Source organism: Kryptolebias marmoratus, linkage group LG7 (genome assembly GCF_001649575.2).
Source record: "Kryptolebias marmoratus isolate JLee-2015 linkage group LG7, ASM164957v2, whole genome shotgun sequence".
Taxonomy (NCBI): domain Eukaryota; kingdom Metazoa; phylum Chordata; class Actinopteri; order Cyprinodontiformes; family Rivulidae; genus Kryptolebias; species Kryptolebias marmoratus.
The window spans coordinates 7,847,275-7,872,825 of record NC_051436.1 but is presented as its reverse complement, the minus strand read 5'-3'; the positions used below and the strand labels follow the sequence as shown (position 1 = coordinate 7,872,825).

The window sequence follows — 25,551 nt, the reverse complement described above, 5'->3', positions numbered from 1 at the left end:
TATACAGCACCAACTTTACTAGCAAAATAGAATATTTTGAAACCGTTTTGTGTCGTCTTGCTCTTATGGCTAAAAATTCCTCCTCTGAATTGCATAAAATTGCTCTCTAAATTTAAACTAGAAGGGAAATGTTTTTTGTTAGTGGTCTCCAACCCCCCCCCCTCCTGTTTTCTTATCTGTCATTCTCTAATGATGCAGCCACAGTTGGTAGAAACTGTTATGTAACCAGAGGTCACTATGGAAACATGCCCCCACCCTCCAAGGCCCCTGCACTGAACATGGAGGGATTATTCAAGACTTCACATCACATAACACAACAACAACAACAAGAAAAACTTTGTAAAATGGAAGAATGAGCCAACGATTTTAAGCTTGGAGTAAAAAACAAAGAAATGCACACAGCGTAGTTTCGGAAACGGTGCTATTTCTTGTGTTTATTTTTATAAAATCAGGATGGAACACAAACTGGTGGTATTGTATTATGACCATAATACTTATTGTTTGATAGAAGACTATACAGAAAATCCTTACAGGTATGCAATAGTTTGATGTGACATCAAGGCAGCTGAGACAACAGTGTGATGAATCTTATTTATAGCCGTTTGCTTTATGGGAATATACACTCTGTGTGAGTAAAAACAACCACTCTAATTTTATTCTTTGGAGATGGTTTCAAAATTACAGTAAAAGTCTAAACCAAATATAATCCACATGTCCGCAGCCCTGTAACTCACAGATGACCTTTCATACACCAAAGACAATCATTTTTATATACTTTGTTAATATTTGCTTCCCATCCCACCAAATGATTGCCCGGCTTTAATAAAACAGCATGAGTGCAATGAGTGGCCGTATGGTAATGCACCAATTAAAATGCTTCTGGTAAATAAGCAAATTAATCTCACTTATTAGAGCTTATGTAATACGTGCTGAGTTATAACGCTAACCTTTCCCCAAAGTTTTAAGCCTCATTTCAAAGGCACCACTAATTACATTATGACGTTAAGATTTTCTGTTGTGAAAACATCTCTAATCTTGTCCCCAAGCTCAGAGGATTGAGCACAAAACAATAGAAAGAAAAAAATCACAATCAATCCGAGCACAAACATGCAAGATGTAAAAACACAGAAATCCACAGCAAAAACATATAAAATCAAGTTGAACTGCAAAACCATAACAACAAACTAAACAATGACCTGAATTGTTTCTGTTCCTGTGTCATTTTTTTATGACACAAAACAGGTTAGGTTCTTAAAAAAAGGGGATCCTGTGAGGAAAAACATTTCAAACTTCATGGTTTTGAAACAAATTGGCAATTCAAGCTTTAAGCTTCAATCAGTTTCGTCTTGAGTGTAGACAATTTTTCTTTGGGTGTGAAATGAGTGAGGAGATCATAAGCCTGAATACAAAGAAGTGTCTTAAAAACACACACTGGATGTATGTAAAACTGGATGGTATGGACCTTCCATATACTGCAATTCATTATAGGCATCTTAATTTATTAACAGCCCCTCTAAATTCTTGTAGAAATGGTCATTTCAACCCAATAATGCACAAAATAACTCCAGTGATTCAAATCCACTAATCTATTGGACTTGTTTTTTTAATCTGCAATAAGGGGGGAAATTCAAAATTTATTTAGGAAGAGCAAATGTTTTATTTTTAGCCAGGAAGCGTCAACCATAAGCTTTCAACAAATAAAAATAATTGTTGTCACAGTAAGTGTAGTTGAGGGCTGAAAGAATGCAAGATTTATACTGGTTAATTGCAAAATAGTAATTTAAGATATCTCACATGGAAATAGTTGTGATATCTTGAGTATATTTGATATATCACCCGTCCATGAGAACATTCATGAAGTGGTAAGTTTTGCATTACCTCAGTCATGTTGTTAACTTTAGTGTCATTCCAATTTGGTTGTGTTGAAGAAAACGTGCCCGTTATGCAACAAAAAGTTAGTCCTGAAGAGGCAATTTAGTGCAATTTTGCTGGAAGGTTTGACTTTCGTTAATCAATGTTTAGCAACAGGCTTTTCAAACAGTATTTTTGAAAAATCAGTAAAGAACTTTTAAAGCATAAAATTCTTTAAGAAACACCACAAAGTTGTTCATTGTTGTCATCTTCTCCAGTACAAATCTGAACATATGACGGGTGACCATTTGCTCTCATATTCATTCAAAACAACATTCTCAGTTCCTCATCTGATTAGTCACAGTTCAGGCACGCTTCATTGTGTAAAATACTCTATCTAGTAAACATTTAGCTTACTGTCATAATGACATAATACTGACATCATTTTGTAAGTTCATGTAAACCAGCGGTGTCCAATCCTTGTCCTGGGGGGCCACTATCCTGTTAAATTTTTTTCTGCTTTGACACACTTGATCTGGATGAATGAGTAATTAGCAGGATTCGGCAAAATGTGAAGACCTGCCGACGAGCAGAGAAACATCTAAAACATGCAGGACAGCGGCCCTCCAGGACCAGGATTGGACACCACTAATACAATGAACCACCACTATCTCTTTTCTCACATGACTGTTGCATCCGAAGTAGACAAATTCATCTGAAACCCTTTACGTCAAAGAACATGAGAGCAAAACAGCCCAATAGAATTTGGAAAAATAGCAAAACAAACAAACAAAAAAACCCAGAACAATAGCAATTCACCAAGTCCAATCAGGTATTAGTTTGCCTTCTTTACATTCTATTACCGTTAACTACATTGAAGTTTGTGGAATCTGATAATACCAAGACTTTCCTTGTTCACACACTGGCTTTATTCTATCGCCGCCAACTCCAGGTACTACTGGTGTACACAGACTTGTAAGTCTGCCTCTCTGACGGCCTGTTACTCTGAGACAAAGACGCTAAAGGCCTCTGATTTGCCTCGGCCATATACTTTTGAGGCCGCCACTGCCTCGGCAGGGACCTGTAACCAACATGGCTCGCTGGAGTGGAAACAGGGCTTCTTGTTGGAGACACAAATGATGGGATTGGAGCTCGACTCTGACTGCGGCTTTGGCTCCAAGTCTGGCTGCCCGTTTTCTGCGGGGTTTGGTAAGTAACCTTGGCCTGCCACTCTGCTGGCACCTCCGGCAGCATTTTACGCTGGGCTGCCAAGCGGACATTTGAGGCTAGAGATTGCTGGAGGTTCTGGAAAGCAAAGGCTTCTTCTACGAGGCCCAGGGGGTGGCAGGAGGCTGCCTCCCAGGGGGTAAGGGGTTTGAAGCCTTTTTCCAGCCATGAGGTCTGCCTTGCTGGAGGAGTTATGGAGGATCGGCTTGAAGGCTTGGGAGACGAAGAAGCACAAGCTGATTTCTGGCCCATGACTGGCACCCTGGCTAGTGGGGAAAGGGAGTAACTCCTGCCAAGCGCCTGCAGAGAAGGATCCAGACATGTTTATTTTAGTAAAGGCTCATTATTGTCTGGCTGACTTGCAAATCAGCTTAAAAAACAGCAAAAAATGATGACTAGTTCTTTTCAACATATTTTTTTTAATTGCTGTTTTTTCATGGCTTAAAACTGACATGAAAATCAAGTTCAGATCTAAACCAGTCACCAAATACAAAAGCTCTATCACTTGTTATCTTTAATTTTGATGTGGATTAGTCTCCCATTTCATTGTAAGCTTCTTAAACCTTTCTGCCCTCGCATTTCCCAAAACAATTGGGTCAAGAGGCAAACAAAGCACATCCAGCTTGTTTTCAGTAAGTCTCCTTCACTTGAAAACTGCAATATAATGGTGCCTGCTAAATATTTAATATGAAAGTAATCTGTTGACATCTTTAGAATGGTACCCAAATGTCATATATAGTCTCTTTTATCACAATTTGGTCTACTGAATGCACTTGACATGAAGATAAGGCAGTGCTGCCATCCTCTGGTAAGTGGTGTGCACTATATTATGAAAAAATGGTAAGGACAGAACAGAATGGGGAAAAAGGCAGCTATAGAAAAGCTAATGGTAAATCAGTAAAGAAAGAATAAAAAGACCCACATCCGGGAAGCTCAAAACAAGTGCAGCAATGCAAGAAACAAGGCAAAGAATGAGCTGATTAAAAGACAATCTGATCATGTTTTGGTTCTCCTGAAGGAGACTGCCTATGCGACTATGTTTGACTACCTGCCTTTGTTAATTTAACATATATCTATGAAAGAGAAGCTAATGTACAGAAGTGTTCAAAACTCTGATGCCTCCTTTCTTTATATTTTGGTTCTAAAGAACCAGACTTTCTCATATTTTTTACTTAATAGTTTTCCAGGGTTTCAGAAAATCTTTCACGGTTTTTCTTTGGACTAATTTCTCCACATTTCAGTGATGTTCTCGAGCAATTTTTCAATTGAAGGTTTTTTGCTTATTTATATAACTTTGATCAATAAATAAATCAGTAATGAAAAGGGTTCTAAACTCGAGAGATGAATCAGTGTTGTGTCACATAACAGTCAACTTAGCAAAAAAAACAATTGTAAATTGTATGTTTTAGCTTTACTAGCTAATGCATAACCTAGCTAGTAACTTGCTAGCCAGTTATTTTGATAATAACATTGAAATTCTGCCAGATATAGTTACTGATAGCCAAATGATGCAATGTGAAGTTAAAACTCCAGGATAAGAAATACCTACACTTTTATGAAATTAATAAACACCCACTAGAATCAGTTAAATTATTCTGAATTGCTAAAGCCTGTATGTCACTAGGATGCAACTGTTGGAGACAGTTTGCAAATGGCATTGATGAGGGATTTTCATAATGTCTCGTAGCATTTGTGAAAGTTCTCAATCTCCTTGTGTGTGCCACAGGGCCATGCTCTCGTGTCACTGAAATTTTGAACGTGTTCAAACAATTTCTGTGACAAATTTTCTCTCAAAATATGAACCTGTCATCAGCTTTTCTTGTATTAGTGAGTCAAAAAGTGTGAACCAACTTGGAGAGGGTTTGGCATCATATGAAACCAAATTGTGACACATTGGAATAGAACAAAAAAAGGTGGTCAATTTTGGATCTCATTAAGACACTTTTTAACTAAATTGCAACAAAACAATTTGAGTGTCAGTCGCAGAAATGTTCAAGAACGTTGCAATTTATGTGCAGCTACGTATGTATGGAAAGGTGATCAAAGTACCAATTCATCGTGATTCAAGGTAAAGATTTATGTATTTCCTTGCAAATTTGTGCCTCCAAGGTTAATCCTTAGTATTCTGCAAGTATGTGCTTCCTCAATGCTCCCCTTAATTCATTTAAAAGTGAAAAATAATTTAGATGTTGAGGAATATCTGTCTTTTTAGGACACGTTTTCTAAATCAACTGTGAGCATTTGTAAAACAGGTGAAGAAGGAGGAAAATTTTGCAAGATGAACAGAAAAAAAGACATGACATGGAAGAAACCATAAACACATGCTCAAAGGAGAAAAGAAAGGAAGTCCAAGAAGGATAAAAGATAGTTTAATGGCACTGCAGTGAATCATACATAAAGTGCACAATAAAGAGAAACACAACACAAAAGGAAAAATGAAAATACAAGAAAAGGCAGCCTTGTACCAAAAACACATTTGTGAGCATTCCCTATTGGACAAATGTAAGTCTTTCAACAATTCTTCTTTGTGTATCAGTTCTGATCTGCTCATTGAATGCATACAAATGTATGAAAACAAATGAAAGGTAAGCCTAATAGATGAGTTTGACTTGTTTGAAGGAAAAACCTACGACTGTTTAAAAGATAGGCGCTTTTGGAAGCTAAAGTTGAAATTTAAACCTACCATGTGGACCTCAGATCTGGACTTCATACGAGGCAGTTTAAATATAGTGTCTAACATGACGCAACAGGTGGTAAAAAGCTTTAAATAAAACTCACCCACTTAAGGAGGTGCTACAATAAAGACAGAAAATACAGAAGAAATAAATATATTTAAGCAAACCTTTACTTATTTAAGGTCACAGTTCATTTTTCTTTTATCTAAAAATTGCCTACAATTCCAAAGTTGTTCTATAATGTCTGTAATTTGACATCCCTGATGGTTCAAATTAAGTCATATTATTACACCCCGCACCCTTCTCTTGCACTCCACACCCCCTTAAATGTTTCTCTTTTTACACTACATTTATATCTTTTAATCATTTTAACGTAATTTAACTCACTTTGGTTTAAATTATTTTATCAATAATTACATAAAACCTTATTGCTTTTATAAATAAACCTCTGTCTTTCACAGACTGACACCATTCAGTTCTGACTTTTTCTTTTCTCCACCATAGTCACACTGAGCATAATGCTCCCCTACATTCCTATACCATCACCACTTTGGATTTCTTTTATATAATTGCCTAAGTTTAGCACATTTTACCTTAAAAACTGATACCAAAATCAGGTAGGGTGAGGAAAAAACAAGGTTACAGTGTGTACTCAAAATCTTCCACTTGGCAGTGTACTGCAAGAGCACAAACCCTTGAATCCAACTATAAGCCTGCCATAATTTAAGAAGAATCACTCTTTTTCTACAGCTGTAGGTTTCCACACCTGAGCTGAGCTTTTGTTAGCTGTAAACTTAGGTTTAGGAGCAGTGCCGCCACCAGACGCAGATTCAGGCCTGGCAGCTACAGGAAAATTAGGCACAATGTAGCTACTAGTAGGCTGTGGTTTGTAAGGCACAGATGGAGTTGCCAGATAGGGAGGACTACTGGCAGGCTGGTAAGCAGCCTGGACTGCCTGTTGGTAGGGAAGGTTTGAAGACTGATTAGCTTGGGGATGATAAGCTGGTGGTGGGACAGGTTGTTGATACTGCTGGTTATATTCTTGCTGGTATGGACCACCTGGAGGCTGCTGATAAGGATAAACAGGAGCTTGGGTTTGCTGATACTGGCCATCTTGCATTACAGGCTGCATGGGTATCCCATAGGCTTGCTGGGGATATGGAGCATTAAATGGTCCAGTTTGCTGTACCGGGGCCATTTGTTCATATCTAATTGGCTGATTATCTGGGAGTGGATTAGGGGGTGAACAACTGGGCTTTGGTGTAGGGGGCTTGGCAGCCTCTGCTCCTGAGCCAAAGATAAAGAGTGAAGAATCTAATTTATATGGTTGATGCTTCATGACATCTATCACATTGAGAGGTTTAGGAGCAGGCATCTTTTTCTCCTGGTCTTTTTTCTTTGTTTTGGTTACAGGACTATTTGCAGGAAGCTGCTTTGTTGCTGCTGGGGGATAAAAAGGGGACTGAATAGGATTAAATGCTCGTGTAGGTGGAGCACGTACATTCGGTGTGTATTTCCATTCATTCGGTAAGGAAGCAGCTGGTGACGTCGACCGGCTTGCTTTGTTTGCTTCCACAGTCTCAGAGTCCACAACAAACTTCTCCATACGAGACTGCCTCTTCGCAAACATATCAGCTCCTTTCCCTCTGACAAGTGGCATCTCATAAGCTGAACCGGGGGTTGATTTAGGATTTAAGACAGTAGCCATTGGGTTGATAGGTGATGAAGCTTTTTGTCCAATTGTAAAGGAGTGCATTCGCTGGGGTGGAGGAGGAGGGGTTTGGTTTTGTGGTGAAAGCCAAGGTTTAGGGGAGGGTTGGATGTTTATTGTAGATTTGGGAACATGTTCGATGTTCACTGTAGATGTGGGGACATTTAAAGATGTTTGCTGTGACTGTGGTCTCCAGTCATTGCCTGGGGCTTGAGGCTGCACCTGACCTGGAGGCCACATATTAATTTGTGGTTGTTGTGAAGTGTTTAGAGTGGACTGTTGCCAGTTTGGTTGTGGTGTGGGCTGGGAAGGAACTGGTTGACCCCAAGGTGGTTGATGCTGGGGCTGATTTTGTTCCTGAGCCCAAGTATTTATGTGTTGTTGACCACCATGCTCTGGAGGATGCTGAGCCCATGATGGTTGGGATGGGGCTTGAGTAGGAACGGGTGCCCATGGATTCAGATTAACTTGAGGTTGTACTTGAGGTTGTACTTGAGCTCCATGGATCCATGGTGGCTGAGATTGGACTTGAGTTTGTGATGGAGCCCAGGCATTAAAAGATGGTTGCTGTTTAGGTTGACCTGAGACCCAAGGTGGTTGAGGTTGACCTGATGCTTGAGCCTTTGGCCATGATTGTGGTAAATCTGGATGATGTTGTTCCTGAACCCAAGGTGGTTGTGACTGTGTTTCTGGCTGAGCCCGTTGAACCCAAGGAGGCTGAGCTTGTGCTTTTTGCTGAGGTTCATGCACCCATGGTGGTTGCTGTTGAGAGTCTATTTGTGATGGCTGAGTCCATGAGTTTGGGGGCTGTGGTTGCATTGGTTCTTGGATTTGGCCCCAAGTCGGCTGCATTTGTGGCAAGTGTGGCTTCTCCTTCATGTGTGACCAAGGTGGCTGAACCTGTGCCTGAGACTGTGGATGCTGAGGTTGAGCCCAGGATGGCTGAGGATTTACATGCCCTTGTGCTTGCTCCTCTGGTTGAGTCCAGGATGGCTGACTTTGAGGTGTCCAAGTACTTGTGGTATGCTGAAGATGTGTTTGGTTCTGATTAGGCTGATGTGTTGCCCATGATACCTGTGGTGAGGACTGTCGTGGAGGTGGGTTCTGAGGCTGCACTTGTGCTGATTGCCAAGAACAGGAAGATGGCTGTTGCTGTGCTTGTACTGCTCCCCAGGTCATCTGTGAAGTTTCAGACTGCAGAGCAGAATTCACTTGACTATTTGCCTCCTGAACTGTCACTTGTGGAGGCTGCTGTTGAGCCTCTGGTTCTGTCCAAGCAGGCTGTTCTGCTGTGTTGGTGATGGCAGGAGTCTCTTGGGCCGCAGGAAGGGTGAAAGACTCAGGGGCAGGTGCAGGAGTTGGCTCTAGTTCTAGAGCAGGGACAATCTCTGCGGTGGGGGCTGCAGCAGGTGTGGATAGACTATTTTCAGCACACTGAGGCATGTCCTGGTTGGCTGCTTCTATCTGAGAGGACCAAGGAAAAGAGTTGGGGTTGATCATAGGTTTTGGAGCCACCGGTGGAGGAATCTTGTGTTTAACTCTTTGAGACTGAAGGAAGTTGCAAGCTTCAGCTCCAAGGCTAAGATAGTCTTCCTCAGGTCCAGACTCAAACCCTTTTTTATCACTTCTGTTAAGAAGATTCAGCAGCACAGGGCTAGGTGACACTTTGGGGGCTTCTTTAAATGTGAACATGGGTTTGCCAACAGTCTTTCTTCTCGAGTCTAACAGGCCCGTCTTAATTGCAGGAGTAGAAATGCGCTCATCACGGGAAGCTATCTGCTCCCCCTGACCTCCATCTTGGTTGGTCCCACTTGCTGCATGAGAATAAGGTGTTGCCACCATGTTTTCTGCAGTAAAGGGCTTTGCGGTACGATTGCTGAAGGAACTGTGAATTTCATTGGTTTGATGTTGGACCGTGCCATTGATGTTTGTAGAATAGTGCTGCATTTGCTGTTGCTCTGGATGATACTCCTGCTGGTTCTGATACATTTGCTGCTGCTGATATTCTCTTTGTTCATACTGCTGCTGCTGATATTGTTGATATTGCTGTTGATAGTTCTGTTGTTGCTCATAGTACTGCTGCTCTTGATATTGCTGGTAGTGCTGTTGGCCTTGTTGGTGCATGTTAACATCCATGTAAGCATGACCCTCTGTTGCAGACTGCATGTAAGAGTGCTCCGCCACTTTCTTCTCAGTCTCCTGTACTCCTTCCACAGGTATCCCTTGGCGTCTAAGTTCGTCATGTTCAGCAGAAATCTCATCCATCCTCAGACGTCGTTGGGCAAACATTAATGCACCCTTGCCTTTAGTGTCAGGCAAAGATTCCATCTCTGCTTGATTGTTCAAGTCCCTTTTAATTTCAAGAAGACTCTTGTCCAAATTTAGAGTTATTGCACCTTTACTACTTGGGGCATGAGAGAAAAATGGTTTGTCTGATTTGGAATTGGCAGAAGCTTCAAAAGTTAATTCACCAGCAAGGGTTTTGTGTATGTTGTCTCCGTGAATCTCTTCCTCTTCGTCACTGAACTCGGGTTCGTCCTCCCCTGTGCCGTAGCTCACAAGTGTAAATTTTTTGGCCCTCTGACGATGTTTCTTGAACATCAATACCCCTTTGTTATTGGGGTTTGGTGGTGCAGCCGAAAGAAGGAGAGCAATACGTTTACATTTGGACTTGACTTCTTTCACTTGTTTCTCAGACAGACTCTCGTTTCGCCTGAGCCCTGCATAAAGAAAAAAAAGAAGAAGAAGAAGAAAGTTCCATGTTTAGAATGGATTTAAAAAAAAAATACAACAATGGTGAATTTAAACAAGTGTTTCTTTCAGAAGGATTTCATCGCAAGTAAAACTAGTAATTCTTGAAGCAATTCATATTTCACTCTTCCTTGTATGTCAAAGTTTTGAGCGATCATGCATAATCTGTTAGCACTCAAAGTATTGGGATTACTCTCAGCTACAACCACACCCAATTTTAGTTCAACTGTAAGTATGACTGAGTTACAGCCATTTTTGTGTCTACTAAAGTCAAACAGTTGTAGCAGCCATTTTGAACCAGGTTGATTCCAAAAGTTAAGCAGTTGTAGTTGTACATCCACCAATTGATTACATGGTAAATGTTTGATTGAAATTTGTCACCTGATTGATGAGTTACTTTTCTAACAGTTGGACAGAGTGAATTGTAGTTAATTAGTTAGTTAAATTAGTTACTGCCAGAGTTTTAAACAAAGATCCCATGCAATGTCTTAGCACTTGGAGTATGTTTTAGGGGTGACTTCCAGCTGTTACCGCACCAAATTTTAGCTATATATCTGTAAAATTGACTGGGTTTAAAGCTGTTTTTGCGCTTGCTAAAGTCAATTAGCTGTGGCAGGCACCGTGAATCAGGTTGAGCCCAAAAGGTAACCAGTTGTAAATATACATCCAATAATTACTTGACTCATTAAAATCAGTTTTCTAGTTCACAAGATATTTTGCTGTTAGTCAAACATAAGCATTGACACAGGCATAAGATTATCGCCTGCCACAACTAAATGAGGGCGATCATAAGGTTAAAAGTTCAAAGCAACAAAATATATAATTTATTTGTATAGGAGAGCAGTATATAAATTTGAACAGAGTGCCCCAGACCCTAATTAATGGAAGTTCTATCAGTATGTTTCATTGCTTTGATCACTGACATACTTTAAGCAAAAGTTCAAAGCAGTTCTTGCAAACTTCATCTACAACCTTAGTAAGCAAAAGTATAGAAGTGAAAAGCTGTTTTGTGTCACTCGTTTACCCCAAATTTAAGCAACTTTACCATGTCTATTATACTTATGTGTAGTTCTTCTCTAGGGCTTGAACAAGGCTAAAAAAAACTTGAGAAATCACATTTTCTGTGAAAATGCAGAGTGAATGATGTGTGCTGAAAGACTGTTCAAATTTGCAAAAGACGTAGAAACAGATTTGTTAAAGCTAAAAGAACCAGAAGACTAGCTAAAAGCTAAAAAAGCGAAACACTAACTAAGAGCCCGAAGAAGCAAAACTGTAGCTAAAAGCCAAAAATAGCAAAATGCTAGCCAAAAGCTAAAGCATAACAAAATATAAGCAAACCCCTAAAATTAGCAAAGGGCTAGCTAAAAGCTAAAAGTAGCAAAAGCTAAAAGCTAAAAATAGGAGAATAGTGGCTAAAAACTAAAAGTTGCATAGGTAGTCCAAAATTCAGCAAGCATTTTTTTGTAAAAACTGAAGCAATCTCAATGTATTTTTATGGGTAAAATCTTTGTAAATAAAGTTAGGCATAAGAGTTACAAAACTAGAGAACTAAAATAGCGCAACGTATGAGGAAGTAGTTTGATTGCAAAAAACTCATGGTAAAAAAATAAAAAAACTGAATCAGCATTCATACAATAATAGAAAACAAAACTAGCTTTTGAAAAAAAAGGAGCATGAAAGATCAACTAATTCCAAAAGATCTCATGCACTTTGATTGAATTGGTCAAAACAAACAACAAACTTTAACCTGAGGAAATGGAGGATTTCATCACATGGTAACTGCATTTACCCACGAAACATTCTGCCCTTAGCTATAGTTTACATTTTCTATTTGCAACTGTCTTATTTCTAATTTAGCTGTACATAAAATATTGACCTATAGAGTAGCAATAAAATTCTCTGATCCATACATAATATTCTTGTTCACCGAGAAGGCTCTACAATAAACCACCCATTCAATCCAATAAACAAGCCAAGAATACAAACTGAAAAAAATAGGCTGCAGGCAATAAATTTAGAAGTCAGTGTCTTTACAAGTCCTTGACTGTATATTTCCCTTTTTTACCCCCACATAAGTCAAACACAACACGACAAACCCAGTCTCAAACAATCCAATAACAAAAATCCAACAAGCTTACTTTGTAATATTTCTGCTAGACTAACCTGAAGGTGGAGGAGACAACGGGAGTGAGCAACACGCTCACTTTTTCAGCTCAGTTAAAGCACCCAGTCTGAAAGGATCAGGTTGCAGACTAGAGGAGCACATGCTGGTGTCTGTCAAAGAGCAACTTGTGCAGGCATCATCAGCGTGCTGGTGTTATTTTTATGTCTTCTACATGGCTCAGAGGAGCACCTCGGTGTCCATATTCACCACCAGGACACTTTCTAATTGCTATTTATTATCACAGGAGCAATAATGGTTTTACCTGCATCTGTGTAAGTGTTTGTTTATACTGTTTACTACTTCAAGATGGCCGTTACAGCAAAGCAATCTTAACAAACACAAAAATGCCCAGAAAATTTTACAGGTATTGAGCTAAAATTTGGCGTGACAGTAGCTGAAAGTCAAAGGTGTTGTGCTCAAAGTGTGTTTGAGCACAACACATTCCACAACATTTTTGCTGAAGTCCTTTTAACCTTGGGTCAATTTGACCCAAAAACCACGGGAAAGATAAAACCTTGGCATTAAGTGTTGGAGTCAGCCTTGTTTGGTTGTTAACAAAATTTCTCCTAAACCAATAGACAGATTTCAATTAAACTCTCAGAAAGTAATTTTTGGCTGAACATCTACAACTGATGGCTACAGCTAACTGACTTTAGCTGACACAAAAATGACTGTATCTCAGTCAGTTTTACAGATAATGGGCTCAAATTTGGTGTGGTAGTAGCTGACAGTCATTCGCTTCACATATTCCAAGCTTTAACAGATCATGTGCAATATTACAATATTGAAGGAGATTGTGCATAATGTTAGTTTCAAGGTTAGGCCAGAATAGCTATGATCCTGTCATTTTGCAACACAACACAATCTTAGTTAGTTAGTTAAAACTCTGGCATGAAAAGCAGCAGGCAACATAAAATCCTTCAAAGAGTGCTAGACCTTTAGTTTAAAAAGCTTTTGTTAAATATGTGCATTTTGGTTCTGCCATGCTGTAATTCCAGTTACACCAGGCTGTATCTGCTTTCACTCAAAGGAATGAGCTCCCGCCTCCAACTGCAGTAAAAGACATCCTATTTTAAGCCTTACACACACAGGACATCAGACTTTGGAATGCACACATGTTCACATGTTCATTTAACGATGCAACACTCATCGGTTCGAACACAAAAAAAGCTCCAAAGTTACTTACTAGCGTGCCTCGCCCGATGCTTGTTGGGTTTTTCTTGATCCCCGTCAGAATCCGAGTCCTGCTCTTCTCCTGTTGCTGCCTCCTCCGATGGAATTTGAAATGAGATGGTAAAGGACTCAGGAGCACCCTCGCACTGCTCTCCGTCACTATCACTGACCTCAGGGCCACCCACGCGCAGCACGCCCCTCCCTGCTCCTGATGCTTCTGCTGGCTGCTGCGGGATGCCCTCCTGCTGGCCGAGCGACGAGGGGGAGCGGACCACCACTCCACGCTGCCTGAGCGGCTCCTTGGCGGGGCACGGCAGGTAGTGAGACGTTATGGAGGTGGTGTGAATTGTTTCTATAACGTCTCTGCTGGAAAGCTCCCCCTCAATCCCACGTGCGCTAACGAGGGAGGAGCAGCCCCCGTCATCCAAGTTTTGCTCAGACAGGGACACCTGGAGCTCCACCATATCTCCAGGGGAGAAGGACCGCCGCACTTCTTCATTGTATTTCTTAAAAACCAGCTCGTGGCCTCCAAAAGTGTCAGATAAATGAAGATCTGGTCCCCGGAGAACCTCCGTGTCAGCGTCCAACTCGCCACAACGGGACTCCCCTTGGGACTCAGATGTGTAGAGCTCCCCGGAGACATTGGACCTGTGTTTTGAAGAGAAGATGTGGAGAGTGGTGCTTTCTAAAGCCTCGCCTGAAGAGGTCCTTTCACCACAGCACATCTTTTTAGACCCACAGTCTTCAGAGGGGACAAAATGGTATCTTTTGGAGAAAAGACAGAAAAAGGCAATGAGCAATGGAGCATTTTTTGCTATTTTATCATGAATTACTCTAAAAACAAAAGACACTTTCTGTTTCATTTGGTCATTAGTGAGAGCAATGGTGGATTTTTTTGTATAAGTTCAAGCATTCAAAAATGTGTGAAGTATTAGAATACTTTCTGATCATCTTATTATTATTATGTTTTCTTCTTTGACTAAAAGTAGCCTTACTTAAAAGAATGCATTTTGCCCACCGCCTTGCATACAAAAAATAAAGACCTGGCGAAGTCTGTTCATGCTCAGAGTTTGAGGAAGTTTGAGAAGGACTCTCAGCTACAACCACACCAAATTGTAGCTCAGTATTTTTTAAATTGACTGAGTCATAGCCATTGTTGTCATTCCTGAGCTCAATTAGCTATGGTGGCATTTTTGAATTGAGTTTACTTTATGAATGATGTTATTAACTTGTCCTCATAGATAAACATAATTGTATAATACATGGAAAAGTGGGTAAAGAAAATGGATGGATGTCTTACTAGATATAACGCAAGTTTGTTTGGAACTATATTTTGTTGAGCAGACACAGACTATAAAAACCCTCTACTAGCTAATGAGCAAAATAACTACCTTTTGACAAGTAACTGCAGACTGTCGATCGATGTGTCGATGAGAGCAAACGCTCGTAAGAGGGTAAGATCTGCACACGGCTCCCCGTTGATCGACACAACCTCATCACCCTCCTGCACTCCAGCCAGGGAGGCATGACCACCCTCTTCCACCTGCGAAGGATAACAAAAACATGTAATCGACAATGCAAATTCAGAAAGAGAACAAATGTCCAGAAGGGATACCCAAAGTGTGAAAAATGCAAATCTTCGCCCGGCCCAGACAGAGGCAACAGAAGCCAAAATAAATCATGTTTTAAATGTTAGTCACCATTAAAGTTAGATACCAGAAATCTGTACTCAAGGAAAGTTAATCAACTGTTATGTATGGTGGGAACTATTTTTAGCAATATGTCTAGTTTTGGTTTGAAAAAAGAACGCTCCGTTGTAAAACAACAAAGGTTTATGTTTGGTACACAGCTTAAGGTAGGATCTCACTGGAATGCGACTGTTGATGACTAGTTGGCATTTAGAGTGATGGAGCTGTATTTTCACACCTGAACGGGAGAGAAAACATCCAAGGAAGCAACCCTGGGTACCCAAGCAGATTAATCCTCCTGAAGCCCTCTTAGCTGAAGAGAGGAAGAGAAGCCCTTGTATCTTCGGGTCAAATTGACCCAAAGCCAACGGGAGGGTTAAATCATAAACATGGGGTTTTAAACCCAACATGGATTTAAAATGGGTAGAGGTAGGCAACGAAATAATGCGCACGAACAAGAATAGTTTTGCAAGCCATGCACATGAAAATAGGCTGTTTTTTTTTAAACTTGGCTGCTCAAACCCTCAGAATTCAGTGAGACTGTAACAGGAAATTCATTGATTTTCTTGCATTTTTATCAAAATGTCGAGTTGCCGACTAGTCTCCAACAGTCACAATCAGGTAAGAAATTACCTTTAGAAAAATAAGCATGTTTTCATACCATTGGTAGACATTCTGATCCAAACACGGCCACTTCAGTCACTTGCAGTTTTTGGCCTCTGCTTGACGAGGGCTTTCTGTCACCACATTACTCACACCACTCTCTGTGTGTGCGTCTCAGCCACTGACATAATTTAGACTATAATAACCAATGATTATTTGCAGTCCAAGCAACTTGGACAACAACACTAAAATTGCACATACTGATTTTGCGATAATGATCAACTTTCAATATATTGTGCAGCTCTTAGTGTGACCAGAGGAATCGAGATCTTCAGTGTTTTACAGATGTTAAATGAGCATAAATTACATCAAAATACAGGAAGTCACTACAGTTTGTCAAGAATTTGTGTTAAAATTTGCAAACAGCATGGCTTAAATTGAAATTAAGGTTTGATATTTAATTAGAAAAGTGTCAATTTCATTTTTAATTTCCAACTGTGCATAACAGCAGTAGGCCAGCACAGAGGAGATCCAGTTAAAGGGCACTTCTTTACTCAGTTAACCCGGTGACCGATGGTTTCATTTCCTTGTAATTGGTTCTTGCAGCCTAATGGTTCATTAATAAGAGGATTTTAATAAAGGGGAAATACACCATAAATCCTGCCCAAAAGGCCACTTACACAGCTGTGGGTGTAAATTACCACTGGAGCACCACCCAATTAATGGATATGCGTCAATAAATTTGTTAAGATACTGGGTATATAATACAAATGGGAAGGTTGGAGTGAAATTTGTGGTGCACGTTTGCAATCCTGTTTTCTGTAGACTTAAATATTAATTTCCAGGTAAATAATTCCACACTCTGTTAGTTCTTAAACTAAGACAATACACACACAAAAAGTCTTAAAATGTTGGTAGAGGCAAATCTTGACAGTTTATTATGGTCAGAACACTGAAGTCCTGAATCTAGAGAAGGTTTATTTAATTGATTTATTGATGTAGTTACAGAAACATGCCTACAAGAGAATCAATATGAGTTAATCACTGACATTAAAGGGGAGCTGTGGAGAAATAAGTAAATGTCCCTTTGGTACAGTGGAGGTGAGATTACTTACTTTTTGCAGACATATCTTTAAGTTTGGTTTCTGAATGTTTTAGTTGTCTCTCTGCTCTTCAGTAGGTCTTCCAGTTGTGCAGAAGCCTGTTAATCACTCAGTCACTGAAATCAAGTGTTACACAGCAGAGAAACATCTAAAACATGCAGGAAGGTGTTCCTCCAGGACCAGGACTGGACACCACTGCTTTAGATTCTGTACCTACAACTTGGAACAATTGTAGTAAAAACACTTCACCACTAGATGGCGCAGATACAGTTATTTTGAAAACTTCCCTCTGAAGGAGGAAGAGAAAAATAATTTGAACATGCAGGACTAACATGCAAACACAGAAATGCCTCAAAACTGGCTTGTACTCCAGCTCAGAGCATATCTTTTATTTATTTATTTTTATTTTAAACCATATTAAACCTCTGCTCTGTCACAGTTGTTGCTCTTTAACTTGCATTTAGGAAACAAAAACACTTCTTTCCAGTCAGCAGGCATTCGAAGAGAGCAATTTGGACAAACAAAATGTAAGTCTGAGTCTAAATCGTGCAACAACCACAACAATAAACACACCAGCAGTTTGGAGTCACATTCTAAATCCGGTAACTTCTTTAAAACCCCTCTTGACTGCGTCGTTGCTCTAGTTTTTAAGAGTTTAAACAAGCCCTATAAGGCAGTGAGGGAGTCTGGCCATTGGGACTCTCACCTCGTTACAGGGAGGATGGATCTGACTGGAATGTTACAGTAACTGATCCAAAAAAGGAGGGAAAGTGTTTGTCGTCTTTTCTCGTAAGTCAAATTTACACGGTCAGACAAATGTTAAACAGATACCAATTATGGCTTCGATCCTGGCCGAGATTTTAAAGTTGAAGCTTCATTATTATTTATTTATTTGCGTATAATGGTTCTGAAGATGATGACAGTTACATGATGCTGAAGAAGTGGCTGATAAATTCAATGGTTTTCAAAAACACGATCCGACTAATTATCACTTTTATTGCTCACTTTGTGAGGGACAGCAAATACAAAACACCGCATGCCTGGGGAGCCTATTTTTTATTTACTGTAATATTTTTTACAAGGTGTTTAAATGACAGAAAATCACAGGAAGCTTGAAACTGACTTGTTCGCACGGTTCAGAGCAGTTCCAGCTTTCCACAGCTCAAAGCAATCATGCTTTTTTTTTAAAAAAAAAAACAGTTTTGGTAAATACTTTCCAGCTGCTAGCAGGTAACACACACACACACACACACACACACACCATGTGAGGAACATTTACATTTAATGTCTTATTGCCTGCTCCATGAAATGGGGGCAATAAAGTAAATGTATGAGTATTTGTTTGTTAGCTAAATATCTCACAAATTTTAATAATACTGAATAACTTGCCACAACAAACTGACTGTAGGAAACCCAAATGAATATATAGTAACTCAGTGAGTTAGTTTAGTTTTTTTGTATTTTATTTTAGAAAGCTACAGGCAAAAACCTTATCGCCTTTGGTGGCGATATAAAAGATGTACATATAGACAATAATTAAAAAAATTATGCACAACTCCTACTACAGTATCAAGAGATACAGCACAGTTATCTGACCTTGAATATGCTGTTTAGTATTACGAATGAAGTGGGAACAAAGTCACACAACTACTACTGTGACAATAACACCACACAGCTTCCAACTATAGTCAGATCAAAAACCTCAATCTGTTCAGATGTTGCAACAAAACAAGCCCAATCTGAGATCTCTAACAGTGCAAGAAAACTATGACTGATAAGAAATGAAGAGCAGTGATTCCTGGACTGGAAGTAGTTGTGGAGCACTGACTGAATGACCGAAGTGAAGGCATTTTGCTGATTTGCTAACAGTTTAATGAGTCTCCTTCGGTGAACTATTACGGCTGAAACATCAGCAACAAGAGATGTGTTTTTGCTCTGCAACTGACATAGTAATCCTGGAAAGAAGGAGTATTTATTCAGGTTATTGATATAGTTGGACACAAGTTTGTTTTTATTACGTAAAAGAATAATAGTTGTACCTGGATATTTTGCAGCTACGCATTTAGGTTCCAACTGTTTTGTCACATGATGTGCATTAATATTCAACAAGATGGAACACCTCAGTAATTGAAGAAATTTTATTTTCCGAATTGTTAAGCTACAACAATCAGAACAGAACTAAAATGATCTAAGACCGTAGATAAAACTTGCAAAACTGTAGCTGTAAGCTAATATATCAAAACAGTAAAATTAGGAACAGAATGGCAAAAAGCTAAGAGAGTCAAAAATAGCTAAATTGTAGCTGAAAGCAAAAAAAACAGGAAACCTGTAGCTAAAAACTGAAAATGGCAAAAGAGTAGCAAAAGGCAAAAACTAGCCAAACAGTAGCTAAAAGCTTCAGTTAGCAACAAAAAATTGCAAGACAATAGCTGTAAGCTAAGATAAGCAAAACTAGAAATAAAAGCAAGAAAACTGCAAAATAGTTAAAAGCTAAAATTAGCCTGACGGTAGCTAAACACTAAAAATAGCATAAGAAGAAAAAAAAACAGGCAAGCATGATGAGGTGGGTTTATTGAACAATGACAGAATTGAAGAGATCTCAGGGTAAGGGTAAATAATTCAAAAAGTATAAAAGTTAAGACTACTAAATATCATAGCACAGTATTCCCAATTGAGCACGATGTTCACTAATGAATGTTTAAAACAACTGAAAGTATGCTGAAGGAGTTACAGACCAAAAACATGCTGAAGAAACTATAAACAGGAAAACATCATCCCCACAGTTACAGGTCAAAATGTCTCCGTTAGGCTGACAGGACAAGGAAATCTGTGGTGTTTCTGTATCTTTAAAACTAAAGTGACCTCACTCTTCTTTAAACTTATTTTCTTTTCCCAAGGCCAGGACTCCAAATACAACCTTCCTTTTATGGAGAGAACCTTTTCAGAGTGGAAACCCCGAAGCGCCCATGCTGCTCCTGTCTGCTAAAACCACTGAAACCAAACACTTTCTACATTCAACACAAGTCCGAAGAACACTTGATCAGACTGAAGAAAACCTACAGTTTTAACCTGTTAATTGTGATATTAGTATGTTTTTGGGTTTTTTTCTGTTTACTTTTAACTTCTAGACCTGGCTTTACATCCACCCCACAAAACAAGTTCAAAGGTTCGTGTTATTCTTTCCAGATGACGAGCAAACTCCTCATTTATCATCCACCTCACTCGCTCCAACACTTCAAAACAGTGTATTTACAAGTACCCAACACATGAGAGCACTTTGCAGGCTGGATTACGTGAAATAAAAGCCTAACAGGGCGCTCGGAGCCAAGCTAACCTTGCTGTAGTTGTTGTTCTTGGCATGCCGTTTTACACGACAGTTTGAAAGATTGTGCGCTTGTTTTTGTATATTTGTAAATGAAATATAGGAAGGATTTTGAACATGGCTGTCCAGGAACTAACTTGTTTTCATCTTCCTGTGTTTTCTCCAACTAGCTTCTAGGATACAAGCAAACATGTTACAGGCATTAAAATCAAAATGAGGGAATATTTCCAAAAAACAAAACCAATAGAGTTTAACCATTTGAACATTAAATATCTTGTCTTTGTAGTGTATTGAATTAAATATAGGTTGAAAAGGATTTGCAAGTCATCATATTCTGTTTTTATTTATGCTTTACACAACGTCCCAACTTCACTGGAGTTGGGATTTTAGTTTCTGTCGTGATTTGTGTCTGTTTTCACGGCCTGCAGCTTAAAAAACAGACAAGAAAAAAACATGCAAATTATACATCAAAACATGCGACACGATCAGGAATAGCTTTCTAGGACTTTTGGCAGTTTGTACATTGTTCAACCTGGCTAAACAAAGTGGGAATAGTCAGCCCTCTTTGGAGCTCCATAGCTCAGACTTGCTTCACAGAAGAAACATCATTCAAAGTTTAAACGGGCCACACAGCGTTGGACTTTACGTGAGCGAAATTTCATTTTGATACCTTTTACAGTTTTTACACAATCGCAGTTGAAGTTTTACAATTTTTGGAGATTTTTTCACAAACCGTTCAACTGATTGCTGACGTCACACACTCTGACCTAAAACTTTCAAATCTGTTGCAAACACGTTCTTCTTATACCCACAACTTTTTAAATCCATATATAAAGTATACATCAAATCGTAGAGATGTTTGTCTAATCTCGCCCAGTGTTTCTCTCACTGCTATAGGCCTTATGGTTTCCTCACAAATCCCCTCAGGATGCAGACAGTTCACACCAAAGCTTCCACAGACTCTAGTAATATTTTAGCTCTAAATATCCTTTTCGAAAATAGAAGTGAAGTTTGTTTTTTTTACTTGTTTTATCTCCAATATAAAACACTGTAAGAACTTAAAAAAATCACATGTGCGACAGTCAGTGTCTTGCTGCTCACGGTTCAAGAACTTTGAAGTTCTGACTTGTAGTTTTTGCTCAGCGAGTCGTTGTTTGAGGCTTACTTTCCACTCTTACTTTCTGTCTGTCTATGTTAAGCTTGTTGTCAGGGAGTGAGAGACACAGGTGTGTGGTTACCACGGTGACCAAAAGGAGCTACTGGCAACAGCTCTAACATTACTTTTGATTATGATTCTCTTTCTTTAAAATGTAAGAAATTTTCTTATCTTCGAGTATTACAAAGCTGATTTTGCAATCTTTGGCTGTAACTTTATTACTCTTAAGAATGTTTTTAGAAATTTTCTGGTCCATTTATATGATTCCAAGCAAGCTCTCCTACAAACTTTTACCTTCAGAGGCCTTTGTAATAGCAGAAGGGACAGTTTTAAGAGCAAACTGTTGAAAAAAACCTACCCATCATCATACAGAAATCACAATAAGAGTCCAAGATGACCGTTATGACTGAGGCTTCAGTTCTTGGATCTGTGGCTGAAACGCGTCCAGAAACTTCCCTCTGGCGGAACTTTGATGTCGCAGGAATGCGGCTCAAGGAAAACATTTACATCGTCACTATTTGGACAACAAGCCGATGAGCGATCTGTGCAGCTTCAGTTCGTGCACCGCAGCACCATATATAGAGCGTGAGCAGCTCTTCAGAGTAAAGGCACCTGGCTTTGAGTGTAAACACACACACACACACACACATTACAGCACTCTTCTGTGTAAACTTGTTGAATTTCTACTCTATAACAATAACTTGAAGTAGTGGTTTTCTGTAGAAATTTCTCACACATGGAGAAGGTTTGACCCACTCTTTTTTTCCAGTGCAGCACCTTGATTCTTTTCTTTTTCAGCCATTTTGTTGTAGATTAACTGCTGTGTTTAGGATCATTGTCCTGTTTCGTGACCCAGTTTGGTCCAAGCTTTAGCTGTCATTCAGATATCCTGACATTTGATTCAATGACTGCAAAGGGCCTGGGTCCTGTGGCTGCAAAACAAGCTCAAATCATCACCCTTCCTTCACCGTGCTTGATGGTTCATACATGGCCTGGCTGATGTGCCGTGTTTCATTTTCACCAAACATGCACTTTGCATTTAAATATACATTACACGATGAACTCCATTTTGTTTAAAAATGACCTTACAACCCTTCCTGGATTGATGGGCAGCAACAGCTGCTTCTTTAAGGTCATTGCTGATGTCCTTCCACCTTGGCAGCAAGGGTAGACTTAGTTTACATAAAGGTTCTTCATGCTTTGTTTTTGTGTAGTAAATAACGACACAGAGTAATCTGTTGTGTGTTTTTGTACACTTGAGGTTCAATTTAAATAATGTTAGAACCTGGTGAAGACCAGATCACAATTATCATGTCCTAAATTGAAAGAGGATGGACTTTTTTATTTATCACAAATGATATTGTGTTATTTACCAATAATAAAGAGAAAGTTGTATTATTTATGATAAATTGACACGTTCCTCTCTTCCCTTGACCAAAGCATGATACATGGAATGATTTATTACAGACCAAACTGTCCTTGGTGATGTTCATATTACAATAATAATATATCAAGTCAGATAAAATCCTCCACCTGAGGTTTATCCCTTCATTATCAGGCTTAACAAGGCTTAAAAGATTCCCTGCCCTCCTCTTCCCTAGTCACTGATTTGAGTGGACTTCTCAGTTCTGGTCTGTCTGCATCTGCTCTGCTCTTCCAGACTTCTCTGGGGTCACAGGCTGAACGCTGCTCTGTTTTCCTGCCGAAGCCTCTGAAAGCGGTGAAGGATCACGCTGCCCCGATCTCCTCACTCTGACTTTAGCTTTGACCATATAAGGGTGCTGAGGAATCTCTCACCAAAACACAGCCAGAGTGCACAAATATGCAGCCAGACGCACACCGAGGAATCCAGCCTTTTAATATTCAACCTTAACAACACGGTGCCTTCGGATTTTTCAGCACTACAAGAATTATAGTTTTAATCCCCCCCTTATCTTTAGTAAATTAATTTAAAGTTGAATTAGCAGGTCAGTGGGAGAAAAACACTTGGATGATTAGTGGCTGGAGAAATATGACGGTTGAATCAAAGCAAATAAAACTAGAGGAAACACTTTCAGCTAAAACTCTGCCTGAATGCTGAGTGCTGAATGACCGCTGTAGTCTGCTAAAGAAATTGTTGACCCGGACATTGTTGTTAAAGCTAAAAGAATTCAACTTCATTTACAAAAGAAGCAGAACACTAGCTAAAAGTGATAACAAAGCCTAAAACTAGCTAAAAGCTAAAAGTAACAAAAGGCTAGCTCGATCCTAAAAGTGGCAAAAAGCCAGCTAAACGTTCCAAAACAATAGCTAAAAGCTGAATGCAGCAAAACACTACCTAAAACCTCAAAGTAGCAAAACAGTAGCTAAAAGAAGCAAAGGGTCAGCTGAAAGCTATAGACTCACAAAAGACTTGATAAAAGCAGCAAAAGTATAGCTAAAAGTTAAATATGAAAAATAGTACATAAAAGCTAAAAGTGGCAAAAGTAGAATCTGAAAGTGGCAAAAGGGGTAGCTAAAAATAGATAAAGAAGACAGAAATAGAAAAAGTAGCAGATTTCAGGGGAAATCTTTCTGAAGGAATTTGAAAGATCTCTGTGTGTGTCTGTGGTGAAAACATTTGAAAGTGAAATATTTTAAAAAGTTTAAAAGTTACAAAAACCAAAAGTCATAACACCCATGTCCTGACTGAGCTGGATGTCTGGATACAATGGCTAAAACAGCACAAAGTCTGTAGAAGTAGTCGGGCTGCAAACGCAAAAAATAAGAACCAGGAGAGGACGAGAGGTGGTTTTTACCTGGGAAACGAGGAAAGGTCTGTAGGTGTCCCCCTCTCCCTCCTGTAGGGTGAAGCCCCAGGGCGCACCGCCACGCAGGGTGACGCAGATGTAATCCCCGGTGCCCATGGCGCGCGCACAGCTCCTCAGCCGAACCCCCACGGAGCTGTCAGCAGCAGCAGCAGCACTTTACACCGAGCCCCTCATCACCATCATCATCCTCATCCTCTGAGCTGTGTGCGCGAGGCTCTGCTCCAGCGCCACTTTCAGGAGCGTCACGGCTCGCGGACCCGCCTGCGGGGCGGTGCGTTCCTGAGGCTGGGTCTCATTAAACATGACCAATCTGTAAGGGGGAACAGATTAAAGCCAGTATGTTGTTACAGACTCTCTCTTTACAAACTAGGTGAGGTTAGTGAACCTGCTCATTATCCCTCGCAGCCTGAGGCGATAAAGTTCGTGCCTGTACACCATGTGTGTGTTCGTTGGCTTGTCTGTTAGCAAAATATCTCATGAACCACTGGACAGATTGCAATGAAACTCTCTGGAAATAATCGCTGGATGTAAAACTACAACTGGTTAACATTTGGAGTCGAAACGATGCAAGATGGCCGCCACAGCTAAGCAAATTCAGCAAACTTAAAATGATTATAACTCAGTTTCACAGATATTCACCTTATTTGGTGAGGTAGTAGCTGAGAGTCATCCCCAACAAGTACTTGGCATTACAGCATGAGTATTTTCAAGTTTCTGAGTCTAAAATTCTAACATATTTCTAAATCTAAACTAAGTAACCTATATTGGGAGTGTAATAGTTTTGTTTCACTGCAGTTAAAAAGAAGAGGAGTACAGGGACCCCACCTCAATTTTTTTCAAACTTCTAAATTTGAAGGAGTACCTGAGAGTTTTGTTTTTTTGTTTTTTTTTTACGTAAGCTGTTTGCTGTTTTATGCCGCGCAACTTTCGCAAATATAATAAGTAAATTGGCGAGTTATGATTTCCTTTTAACAAGTTTTATGCTTTCTAACATAGACTCTGATTATGACGTATCCGTTTGCAAATTCTATGAATAAGTTGAAATAATCAGTGTTTCTGATAACGAAACAGTTCTTTCTCTGGGGTGCTGACGTGTATGGGTTCCCTCTTTGTCGCGCATGCGTACAGAGCAATGCACGCGTCATACCTTTTTCGTCAAGTTAGCCTAATAAAGCGGAAGTACAACGTTAAACTCTTCATCGTAAAACGCAACGTTCAGTTTTAAGGCAAAATCCAGTCACAAAATCAAATACATTATTCAATTAAGCTTTAAAATGTAGTCTTTAGACATGTAGCGTATTCATTTTGGGAAACTAGCACACCGTTTGCGTTGTTCTT

General features: G+C 39.6%; 1 protein-coding gene across 2 annotated transcripts; it reads right to left on the bottom strand.

Moving 5' to 3' along the window:
- Nucleotides 1-404: 404 nt before the first annotated feature.
- LOC108234865 (synaptopodin-2) lies at nucleotides 405-24,402 on the bottom strand. 2 transcript variants are annotated; one of them, XM_037976408.1, is made up of 5 exons: nucleotides 24,202-24,402; nucleotides 14,944-15,095; nucleotides 13,566-14,317; nucleotides 7,255-10,184; nucleotides 405-3,378 (listed from the first exon to the last, which is right to left on the bottom strand). In XM_037976408.1, exons 1-5 carry the CDS (start codon nucleotides 24,307-24,309, stop codon nucleotides 2,785-2,787), a joined length of 4,536 nt encoding a protein of 1,511 aa, XP_037832336.1. In that variant the 5' UTR covers nucleotides 24,310-24,402; the 3' UTR covers nucleotides 405-2,784. The 2 variants fall into 2 exon arrangements, with proteins under 2 accessions (XP_037832336.1, XP_017269930.1); XM_017414441.3 differs by lacking the exon at nucleotides 405-3,378 and having other exon boundaries at nucleotides 5,426-10,184; nucleotides 24,202-24,399.
- Between the last annotated feature and the right edge of the window lie 1,149 nt (nucleotides 24,403-25,551).